The 12976-nt window shown below is 40.4% G+C and overlaps 1 protein-coding gene across 1 annotated transcript in view; it reads left to right on the plus strand.

Annotated features, from left to right (window-relative positions):
* Positions 1–12976, plus strand: part of ITGA8 (integrin subunit alpha 8) — a 172918-nt gene that overhangs the window by 22768 nt on the left and 137174 nt on the right. Inside the window, exons 5-6 of the mRNA XM_047742468.1 lie at positions 5579–5640; positions 6980–7025. Of these exons, the coding sequence (XP_047598424.1) occupies positions 5579–5640; positions 6980–7025 (108 nt within the window). The remainder of the gene's footprint in view (positions 1–5578; positions 5641–6979; positions 7026–12976) is intronic.

Consider the following 12976-nt stretch of genomic DNA (forward strand, 5'->3'; position numbering starts at 1 on the left):
GCTTGATCTCACAACCTTGAGATCATGGCCTGAACCAAATCAAGAGTTGGATGCTTAACTGACTGAACCTCCCAGGCATCCCACAGCCTGTGTTCTTGACAGCTGTTGCTTTCTTTGGCAGTTGTGTGCTCCGTTATCCTCATGATACATGTCTCTCCTTTAGGTGTTTAATCTCCATTTTTTAAAAAGACTGTACACTTAGAGTATAAGACCTAGAGTGTAAGTCTCATCTGCCCAGTCTAGAGATCTTCCAGCAAAGCATCCACGGAAGCAAGCCTGTGAGCGCCATCTTTGGGGCACTGCTGTTTAATCACTTCTTGGGGGAATACCCATAGACTTGGTACAGCATTTCCAATTGGTTGATGTACTCAGTCCCTTTTGTGAATTCTTCCAGTTTTCTATTTGTTATGTCCATCATCGGGATTCGTCAGAAAGCAACCAATGGATTTTCATTCGTATTCTTGATAGTTTGCAAAACCGTACTGAGGAAAGAAATGTCATTAGAAGGAACATTCTGGTAACTGACTTCAGGGAATTGATTTTTTAACAACCTACTCCCAAATTAGATTTCCAAAACTCTGAGTAAAATTTCACCATTTTGTGTGGTTGTTTTTTTAGATTCATGATTAATTTTGGCACAGTAATCAACACATATCAGAAATAAAACAATGAAGATAAAGAATGGACTAGTGATATCAGAGGGTTAATAAAGAAACTGCTGAGATTTAATCTGAAGATCATAGTGAAACAGCTAACTCAGATGGTTTTGGGGGAGGATTTTGGCAAAGAGAAGATTATGACTTCTGTTTAAAAATATTGAAATAAATTAGTCACTTCCTCACATCATGACAAATGTCACTGAATGAATAATCTGTGAAATTAAGATTTTATTTTAAGCAGCTTTAAAACAGAGGTTCCTTGTTGATAATGAGACTCAATTATGTATCTGTTCAACCCAGTGAACACAAATTATTCTATGTTTGGGGAATAAAGCACAGAACAAGAGAAAATAAAACCCAAACTTTAAGAAACTTACATTCTACTGGGGGAAACAGACAACAAACATGTAAGTGTTCAGATCCAACAGTTCTACATCTGGGTATAGATCCAAAGGAAATGAAATCAGTATCTGAAAAAGATATGTGCCCCTCCCTGGTCACAGCAACATTGCACAGATCAGGCAAAGACATGGAAACAATCTAGGCACATTCGGTGGACAAATGGGTAATGAAGACATTGTATATTATGTACAATGGAATGTTATTTAGCCATAAGAAAAAGGAAATCCTGCCATTTGTGACAACATGGATGGACCTTGAAGGCATTATGCTAAGTGAAATAAGTCAGCCAGAGAAAGACAAATACCAAAGAAAAATACCACTTATATACAAAACCTAACAAAAGCAAACCCCCCCCAAAAACTCCAAACTCATAGATACAGAGAACAGATTGGTCATTGCTCAAGGTGAGGGGTGGGGAGATGGGTCAAAGTGGTGAAGGTAGTCAAAGGGTACAAACATCCAATTATAAGATAAAGACGTGCAGGAGCTGTAAAGTCCGGCAGGATAACTATAGTTAAGAATACTGTATTGTAGCGGCCCCGGGGTGGCTCAGTGGATTAAACCTCTGCCTTCAGCTCAGGTCATGATCTCGGGTCCTAGGATCGAGCCCCACATCAGGCTCTCTGCTCAGCAGGGAGCCTGCTTCTCCCTCTCTCTCTGCCTGCCTCTCTGCCCACTTGTGATCTCTCTCTCTGTCAAATAAATAAAATATTAAAAAAAAGAATACTGTATTGTATATTTGAAAGTTGCTAAGAGAGGGGACCTTAAAAGTTCTCATTATGAGGAAAAAATTTATAATGATCTGTAGTGATGGGTGTTAACTAGACTTACTGTAGTGATCATTTTGTAATATATACATACAGCAAATCATGATGTTATATACCTTGGAATAATAATATGTTATATGTCTATTATATATCAATGAAAAGAATGTTTTTTAAAGAATAAATATAACATCAGATAGCGAAAAGTGCTGTAAAGAAAAAATACAATAAAGCAAGTGAGTAGGGAGTGACATGGCCTGCCTGGGTAAGGAGAGGAGCTTTTCGAGACAGGACCACAGGAAGGGCTCTCTTGGCAAATGGCTGTTGGAGAGGGCAAGAGGGAGCTTCCCAGGCACAGGCAACAGCCAACAAAGGCATATTTTGAGTCATGTCCCACTCACGGTGCTGTGTTCCTTGGTTCAGTGTGAGGCCATTTCTATTACGGTAAAGATAAAAGTCATGGGGGGCGCCTGGGTGGCTCAGTGGGTTAATCCTCTGCCTTCAGCTCAGGTCATGATCTCAAGGTCCTGGGATCGAGCCCCGCATCAGGCTCTCTGCTCAGCAGGGAGCCTGCTTCCCCCTCTCTCTCTGTACTTGCCTCTTTGTCTACTTGTGATCTCTGTCAGATCAATAAAAAAAAAAAAAAAGATAAAAGTCAGGTAGAGAGGGAAATAAAATCCTGGATTTACTTAGAAAACTAATAGCAGAGCTGAGATTTAACACAGAATGTGTTTCATCAGTCCTGTTCATATCACATTTTCACGACTTGCTACAAAGGTTTCCCTAGCACAGTAAACTATATATAGCTGCAATGATGAGTCTGTCTTTCACTTTCACACTCTTCTTGCCTTGCTGATCTCTCATACTCTTCAACCAGCATGGGGGGGTGATCGTTTATATAACTTGTCACTGCCTCTTGTTCTGCACTCAAGTCAAAACAGAGCACATGGCACTTAGATATGAGTCTGAGCCTTTCTCTGAAAATAAGAATTGTAGCCATCCTGTGTCTTGAGTGACACGGGCACATTATGATGCCAATTTACTTACTGTTTATTTTCCTAAATAAAAGAACAACTTGACGAAGGTAAATATGGAGGTTATGTGGAATTGCAGAATACCTAAGTAAATTGCCAAAAATTCTTTCGACTCTAGTACACAGCTATAGTTTTCATATTCCTCGTGGTCACTCTCTTACTACAAATACTTCTTCCTCCTTAAATTCACTCAAGGAGCGGACTTCCTGTCCTTCCCCTGGGAGTTCACAGTTCATTAACACAAAGCCAGCTTGTTCAGGAGCATATGGTCAATATCACAGAAGGAACATCAGCAATATTATTTTCAAAAGAGAATTTAAAGAACTCTCTCATGCTCATTCCATACCACAAACATACCCCACTGATCGGTTAAGTAATATGGGAACTAACCTGCCCATTCATATTCATGACATGCCTACAGCTCTTAGGTCATTCATAATTCAGGGGAGGATTATTTACATGCGGTCTTCCAACAAACAGTAGTGAGTGATCAGCATGATTCCCTGGATTCCTGAGTTCATTCTGGGACATAATTGTAAGGTTTACAGATGCTCCAAAGTTCCAGGAAGATAGATTCTTTTAGGTCTCATGAACAACTCTACGAAAAAAAATCACCTCACATTCTCTTCTTACCACTGCTTCAAATAAACATTTGGAGTTGGTTATTTTCTCCATGAGTTTCATAAAAAAATGAGTATTTTTCTTAATTTTTTCAGTTTCCTGTTTGAAGAAAATAATTTCCCAAAATGGTCCTATTTCTTCCTTTTTGAATAATTTACAATATTAAAAATGAAAGGAAGACTTGCTTTTAAAATGGATTTCTAAAGAGGTTTGTGCATTAGAAAAATATATTTTCAAATATACTCAAGATTACACATATATGTTTACATAATCATATATCAGGTATTCATATAGAAATATTAACACACATGAACTTCCAGAAAATTGGTACCCAGACATCAGAAGTTATACAGATGAAACTTTAGGGAACTTTGTAGCATTCAGAACTATGAACCATAAAATATAGTTTAAAATATGGAAGAAATTTCATAAAAATACAGTGTAAGATGTTGTGCACTTAAACATTGCAGAGGGTAAATCTCATGTTAAAATATTTTTACCTTTGGGCACCTGGGTGGCTCAGTGGGTTAAGCCGCTGCCTTCGGCTCAGGTCATGATCTCAGGGTCCTGGGATCGAGTCCCGCATCGGGCTCTCTGCTCAGCAGGGAGCCTGCTTCCCTCTCTCTCTCTCTCTGCCTGCCTCTCCGTCTACTTGTGATCTCTCTCTGTCAAATAAATAAATAAAAAATCTTTAAAAAAAAATAACTCTTCTGAAACAGGCACACCTCGTCTATACATTTTTCCTATGATGTCCATTTCCTTTCCTGCTCTTATTTTAGTTTCCATTCAGGAATATCCTTGATAAAAAAGGAGTAATTATTTGCGTGTTCATACCAAGCTACATAATGATTGAGATGCCCCCTCAACTGAACTACATTTTGATTTTATGCTAAGCACTTTAGAAGCTGTAGACCGGGGGCACCTGGGTGGCTCAGTGGGTTAAGTGTCTGCTTTCAGCTCAGGTCATGATCCCAGGGTCCTGGGATGGAGCCCTTCATCTGGCTCCCTGCTTAGCCGGGAGTCTGCTTCTCCCACTCCCGCTCCCCCTGCTTATGCTCTGCCTCTCTCTCTCCTTCTGTGTCAAATAATAAATAAGATAAAATAAATTTAAAAAGCTGTAGACAGTACTAAATTCCTGATCCTAATGTCCTAGAAACTTTCTGACAATCTCCTACGAATCCACTGGTTGACCTGCCCATAATCTTAAAAACAGTATGATAAAGACCTATTGGACATTCAGTAAGCGAATTATATTGGATAGAGTGCAAAATAAGCCATTACTAGAGGGCTTTCTCTTTTGAAAACACTGTTATTCCAATGTACCCATACAATTCGTTGTGACCAAAAATACAATTTCCAAATGTACCTAACTCATGATAATAGAATAATTTCAGGGGCACCTGCGCAGCTCAGTGGTTTAAAGCCTCTGCCTTCAGCTCAGGTCATGATCCCGGGTCCTGGGATCGAGCCCCGCATCGGGCTCTCTGCTTAGCAGGGAGCCTGCTTCTTCCTCTCTCTCTCTCTGCCTGCCTCTCTGCCTACTTGTGATCTCTCTCTGTCAAATAAATAAATAAAATCTTAAAAAAAAAAAAGAAGAATTTCAAATGAATTTCCTTTTGATGATCATTAAAATTGGAGTCCTTTTGGTGTCCTCAGCAGAAAGCATCTGCCCAGGTGCCCATGTTTACCTCTCTTTTTCTCAAGGGATTTCCTTAGGAATGACACGTGTGGCTTCCCACAGAACATGCAGGCAGCTTGGAAAAACACTACCACCACTTGGGCAATGCAGAACATAGCTGAGAGAAGGAGAGTTTATTTCTTCAAACAAACATGAGTTGTAAAACCCAAATATAATGGCTCCAAGGGACGTTATTCCTAGTGATCTTACTACAGAATCTCAATGATATTTAGGACAAGAAAATAACTGGAAATATATTTCAGAACTCACTCAGATTAAATTTAAAAAAATACAAAACACATATTGGTCATCTTAAATTTAGAAGTCTATAGAGAAAACAACAGAATATCCTGAATTGGTTATTAAAATATAGCTTGGAAATGATGATGTTATAACATTTCTATATTTTGATCACTCTAGGTAATGCTGATCCAGAAGGCCAGGGTTACTGCCAAGCAGGATTTAGTCTGGATTTTTATAAGGTGAATGCCTTTGGTCTTGTAGCTTCTAATATTTGTTTTATCTGTTTGTTTGATTGTGGTTTTTTTTTTGTTTTTTGTGTTTTGGGTTTTTTTTGGCCTTTTGTCTCTCATTCCCATCCCCAGCCCCATAAACCACCACCACCAAAAGAACCTTTAAGGTATATATCTGGCCTGTTTGGGCAACTTCTTCAAATATTTTTGTTTGCTCTTTATTTTCATTAATCTATGCAGATGACAAACTATTAAAATAGCAGAGAAATACATATGAGGAAAAGCAACAGTCTTTCTTTCCATCTCCTGTGATAGTCGTTTTAATTTTTTGTGTGTGTGATAGTCATTTTAAATGAAAAAAATCTCAAAAACTCCGTGAGAAAAATGTGCTTCCAAAAAAAAAATCACAAGAACCAATAAATCGCTTTATCTCGTAGCTATAATTCACTGATGAGATTTAACATTAGTGTCAAAATTCACACATCCTTTCACAAAATTAAAAACAGAGATGCCTAGTAAGACAAGAGGGGACAAAGATTTCACAAAATTAAAAACAGAGATGCCTAGTAAGACAAGAGGGGACAAAGATTTCATCGTTATGAAAATAGTATAGAAAAAATTATTTCGCATACAAAGTTCATTGCCTTTTTTATCATTGTCCTTTTTTCCCCTCCACTGAAAGTTAAGGATAGAGAGGTTGGAAGGTGGGGTTTTAAAGAGAAGGAAAAATTTGTATTTGCTAGTCTGGAGTTTTTACTTTCTCTCCTGAGAGGGAGGGAGGGGGCTGGATAGAGATGTATGGATAAAATAAGCATTACTGTGGCCTTGAGATAAATAGAACCCAGTTATTCTTTTTGTGGCCAAAGCTCAAAAGATCATGTCTGCTAAATTACACAGCATTAAACTTGTATATATTTTGCTTACCTGAGGCAGTGCCAGAGCACCGAATTTATATATCCTCAAAGAAGAGAATTCAACTTAGCTAATGGAGTCAAATGAAAATTATTTAATAGGTTAACACACTAAATAGTGGAAAGCAAGAATAGGAAATAAAATGAGCTGTATGCCTCCAATAGAAGGGCCTCTTTTAAAAATTGCTTTTTTTTGTATAACAAATTGTTAGAGCAATGCCTATTCACAATGATTTATCACTTAAAAAAAAAAGTCTGGAGGGATGGGGTGGCTGGGTGATGGACATCAGGGAGCATAGTGATATGGTGAGTGCTGTGAATCGTGTAAGACAGACGAATCACAGACCTGTACCCCTGAAACAAATAATACATTATATGTTAATTTTTTTAAAAAAGTCTGTTTTCCTTTTCTAATCATTGCTGTTTCTGTTTTGTAGAATGGAGACCTCATAGTAGGAGGACCAGGAAGTTTTTATTGGCAAGGTACGTCCCACTAGCAGAGAAGAAATGCCCATTTGTTGTTACTAACAAGGAGATGAGGTACAAGGAACAATCCAATGTTAACTTTTATTACATTCTTTTTTTTTATCCATGTTCATAATTCCCCAAATGACTGAGCTACTATTACCCCTTGAACATTGTTATATAAATGATATTTTAAGATACTGCTGCAACTTAATTCATTAATTCACCAAGTATTTACAGAGGCCGTGCCAGGGTTTGTGCCAGATGCTGGGGATACGGTGATGAGTAAAGACAGACATTGTTCCTACCCTCACAAGGTTAATACGTGGGGGAAGGTGCGGGCATTCGTCCAGCACTCGTGCCAAGTACGAGACACTCCGCACATGGTCCTTGCCGTGAAGGACAGGTATGTCATGATGGAGCCATTAAGAATGGAGAAAGCTTCTCCCAGGATGGCCCTTGCAGATGTTTTGTCCTCTGTGACTGAAATTACAACCTGTGCTCTGCTTAGGGAGCCTCGAGCTAGGTGCAGGACAGCATCAGCCTGCACAGGCTGATGCCTCCTAATTCTTAGAAAGGTGTTACATAGGCCAGCAGCTGCCCTAAGGTCAACTAACTTGAAAGCAAGCAACCCTGAAGGGAGATCTGAACTTTACTAGGAGGTAACTAGCAAAGAGAGAAGGGACTATATGGGAAGGTTCTATGATCTGAAATTGAACAGTCAGGTGAGAGGAAGGAAAGCCAGGGTGACCAGAGTCAGGAGATCGGGGAGGAGCTGCTGAGGAGGTATGGAGCAGGACCCTTGGCCATGAAGGGCTTGCAGGCCAATGTAAGCCGCTTTGTCTTTATCCTGAAAACAATAAGAAGTCCCTGGTAGATTGCAGGAGTTTAAATAGATGGCCTTAGCTACATTGTTGCTTGTCTTAAGAATAATGGGAAATGGTTGGAGAGTTTTAAGCATGGGATGCTATGATCAGATCTGTGTTTTGAAAAGATCACTCTGGACGCTATGTGGAAAATGGATTAGAGTTGGCCAAAGTGAGGTATCCGCAAAGCCATTATAAAGTGATAAGTCTGTTATAAGTTTATAAGGTAAACTAACTATAAGGTTTAGTTAAAGATGCTTGCTACTTAGAGAAGTAATAGTACAGATTGAATAGGAGGAGAAATTAGAGAGATGCTTTGGAGGGAAAACAGGCCACCTAGCTAATGGGTTGGATATGTGAGGGTGAGGGAAGGGGAAAGGAGAGGGGGATGCCCAGTATAACTTTCTGACTTTTGCATTTGCGTGGGTATACGTGGGTCCCACTCACTGAGATGAGAACAGGTTTGGAGTGGAATGGAGAGGGAAGACTATGAGTTTGCTTTTGGTTTTGTTGAATATGAAAATGTTTGAGATATACAAGGCTTTTCACATTAGTGTTTTGATGTATGGGCTTCAAGTCTGAGAAGATATCTAGGCTAAAATACAAACCTCCATCACTTGTGTATTGGTAACAAGTAAAGCCATGGGTGTGGATGGGAGCCTATGGAAAAATGATGGAGAATATTCGCTGAATTTTGGCTGTAACATTTAGGATAAAGATAAGAGTAGGCTATGAGAGAGGTGAATAGTTGAGTGAAGTTTTTCTTTTAAAATGGTAGACACCAGGGGCGCCTGGGTGGCTCAGTGGGTTGAGCCGCTGCCTTCGGCTCGGGTCGTGATCCCAGGGTCCTGGGATCGAGTCCCGCGTCGGGCTCTCTGCTCGGCGGGGAGCCTGCTTCCCTCTCTCTCTCTCTCTGCCTGCCTCTCTGCCTACTTGTGATCTCTCTCTGTCAAATAAATAAATAAAATCTTAAAAAAAAAATAAAATAAAAAAAAATAAAATGGTAGACACCAGATCATATTAAAAAGCCAATGGAAGAGTATAAATATTGGGAGTCTGAAAAAGATGCTGGAGTAGGAGGACCTGAAGCTCCTCTTGTCCCACAGATACAACTAGAACACACTCCCATCAGTGTCAATAACCCAGAAAACAGCCCCAAGATTGGCAGAACAAACGCCACAACTAACTGTAGAGAAGAGACCATACTGAAGAAGGGAGGTAGGGCGAAGATGCGGTAGGGAGCTAACCAGACCCCCGGGGTGTCCTTGGGAGGGAAGGACACTGCAGGGCCAGAGAAGGGAGGGAAATAGGCTATCATGTCAGGGATCCCTCAGGGGGATGACAAATGCCTATTATATTGGCTTTGCAAACCAAAGGGACTGCCTTTCGTGAGTTCTTATAACCAATGGGACTTAAAACCTGGAACTTTAAAAATCAGTGAACTCAGCTCCGAGAGAACCAACCAGGCAAGAGGAAACTGAGTCCCTCTCTAAAGAGACAGCACAATAAACAGCCCCTGGGGAGATACAGCATAGAAGCTGAAGTTTGTAAAGTAACTGGGATCCACAGGAAGGAGAGTTGGCTACTAAACTCAGAGTGTGTGCTGACGGAGCAGAGACAGTTGGGGAACTTCTCCAGAAACAAAGGAGCTGACAGGTGCTATTTCCTCCCAAGATCCCCAGCATAAACACGCCACATTGCAGCGTGGTGGTGCTGCCAACACTCACTACCGAACTTGCTCACACCATTAGCCCACCCTTTGCACTTCCGTCAAACTGTCCCCCTCCAGCCAGACCAGCCTAAGTCCCAGCGGCTGCAGGTCCCTTCCCACAGACCAGCAAAACACTTGTGAATGCTTTGCCTCCTGCCCCCGTGCACTTTGAGGATCCACTCCTTTAACACTCTTGACCAGAAGACATCCAAAGTGGTGCCACCAGCCTGGCAGTGTGCCAGCAGCCTTGACAGGGGCCAGCAGCACTCCACAGTGGCTCCTGGCCTGGGGAGAGGAAAAGGTAACCACACACACCTGTCAGACTGTGGCCCCAGAAGTGCGCAGACACCTGCTGTGGGGGACAGACACTGCTGTGCCCACCAGCGAGAGTTTCTCAGGCAACAACATGGGGAAAGTTCAGTGATGCTGCATCTCTGGCAGACGCCTGGACTGACTCAGCTCAAACCCAAGGAGGTCCCAGCCTGGCCCACTAACAGCAGAGGGACCAAACCCTGCCCACAACAGGCAAAGAGAGTCACTGTGGATGCCTGGACTGAAGGAAAAGTAGCTCAGCCACAGCAGCAGGGCACATACAACACACATAGGAGACACTTCTGAAGTGCCAGGTTCTCATGAACTGGTGACACTGCTGTGTCGAGCTCCTCTGTTTCATAAGGCCACTACTTTCAAGAGCAGGAGATGTAGCTGACTTTCCTAGTACACAAACAGACACAGAGATTTGGACGAAATGAGGAGACAGAGGATTATGTCCCAAATGGAAGAACGGGACAAATAGCACAGTACGAGACCTAAGCAAAATGGAGGTAAATAATATGCCCAATGGAGAATTTAAAGTAGTAATGATATGGGGCACCTGGGTGGCTCAGTGGTTAAGCCTCTGCCTTCCGCTCAGGTCGTGATCCCGGCATCCTGGGATCAGAGAGCCTGCTTCCCCTCCTCTCTCTGCCTGCCTCTCTGCCTACTTGCGATCTCTCTGTCAATATATAAATAAAATCTTAAAAAAAAAAAAAGACCTTTAAAGTAGTAATGATAAAGATACACATGGAACTTGAGGAATGAGTGGAGGACATCAATGACCCTTATCAGAAAGATAGAAAACATAAAAAGGAACCAATCAAAGATGAAGAACTCAATAAATGACATTAAAAATACATGAGACGAAATAAATAATAGACTAGAGGAAGCAGAGGAACAGATCAGTGACTTGAGGGACAGAGCAATGGAAAGAAACCAAGGTGACAAGTGAGGGGGAAAAGTAATGCAAAATGAAAAGACTTCAGAAATTCAGTGACACCATCAAGCATAATGACTTTCACATTAGAGGGGTCCCAGAAGAGAAAGAAAAGGGGGCAGAAAATTTATCTGAAGAAATAATAGCTGAAAACTTTCCAAATCTGGAGAAGGAAACAGAAATCCAGATCCAAGAGGTACAGGGAGTCCCCAGTAAAATCAATGGAAGGAAGTGCACACCAAGACGCATAAGTTATTAAAATGGCAAAAAATAACATATCAATAGGATTTATTCACAGAACTAGGACAAACAATCCTAAAATTTGTACAGAACCACAAACGGCCCTGATTAGCCATAGCAATCTTGAAAAGAAAAGCAAAATGGAGGTATCACAATTCCAAGATTTCAAGTTATACTACAAAACTGTAGAAATCAAACAGTGTGGGACGGGCACAAAAATAGACACATAGGCCAATGGAACAGAATGGAGAGCCCAGAAATATACTCATGATTATACACTCAATTAATCTTCAACAAAGAAGGCAAGAATATCCAATAGGAAAAAGTCTCTTCAAAAAATGGTATTGAGAAAACTAGACAATTACATGCCACAGAATAAAATTGGAGCACTTTCTGACACTATACACAAAAATACACTCAAAATGGATCACGGACTTAAATGTGAGACCTGAAACCATAGAGCTCAGGCAGTCATTTCTCTGACATTGGCCATGGCAACATTTTCTAGGTATGTCTCCTGAGGCAAGGGAAACAAAACCAAAAATAAAGTATTGGGACTATTTCAAAATAAAAATCTTCTGCATGGCAAAGGAAGCAATCAACAAAACTGAAAAAAAAAATCTACTGAATGGGAAAAGATATTTGCAAATGATAAACCCAATAAAGAATAAGTATCCAAAATATATAAAGAACTTCCACAACTCAACACCAAAAAATAGATATTCCAATTAAAAGTGGTCAGAAGGGACGCCTGGGTGGCTCAGTTGGTTAAGCAGCTGCCTTCAGCTCGCCGGGTCATGATCCCGGTATCCTGGGATCGAGTCCCACGTCGGGCTCCTTGCTTGGCAGGGAGCCTGCTTCTCCCTCTGCCTCTGCCTGCCACTCTGTCTGCCTGTGCTCACTCTCGCTCCTCTCTCTCTGACAAATAAATAAATAAAATCTTAAAAAAAAAATAAAAAATAAAAGTGGTCAGAAAAGTTGAACAGACATTTCTCCAAAGACACACAGATGCTAAGAGACGCATGAAAAGATGCTCAGTGTCACTAATCATCAGGGAAATGACAATCAAAACCACAATGAGATATCACCTCACACCTAGCAGAACGGCTATCATCACAACAGAAGAAGCAACAAATGTTGGCAAGGATGTGGAGGAAAAGGAGCCCTGATGCACTTTTGGTGGGAATGCAAACTGGTGCAGCCTCTGTGAAGGCTTCCTCTGAAAATTAAAAATAGAATTACCAAATGATCCCATAATTTCACTACTGGGTATTTACACAAAGAATACAAAAACACTAAATCAAAAAGGTATATGCACCCCTATGTTTATTTCAGCATTCCTTACAACACCCTAATTTTGGAAGCAGGTCAGCTGTGCATCAAGAGATGAATGGATAAAGAAGAAGTGGTATATAAACAATGGAATACTACTCAGCCATAAACAAGAATGAAATCTTGCCATTTGCCTCTCCATGGGTGGATCTAGAGAGTATATTACTCAGTGAAATAAGTGAGTCATAGAAAGACAAATTCTATTATTTCATTCATATGTGGAATTTAAGAAACAAAACAAATGAACAAATTTAAAAAAGAGAAAAATCAAAACACAGACTCTGATTATAGAGAACAAACTGATGGTTACCAGAGGGGAGGGGGGGGCAAGGGATGAGTGAAATATGTGAAAAGGATTAAGAGTACATTTCTTTTGACAAGCACTGAGTAATGAATAGAATTGTTGTATCACTACATTGTACACTTGAAACTAATATAACACTGTGTGTCAACTATACTGGAATTAACATAAAAAATAAATTAATAAAAAACTACAATTTTTTTTTTAAAAACCAATGGAAGAGATCTGGGAGATGGGTTTATGATAAAATTGTATGTGAAATTACTG

Source organism: Lutra lutra, chromosome 8 (genome assembly GCF_902655055.1).
Source record: "Lutra lutra chromosome 8, mLutLut1.2, whole genome shotgun sequence".
NCBI lineage: Eukaryota > Metazoa > Chordata > Mammalia > Carnivora > Mustelidae > Lutra > Lutra lutra.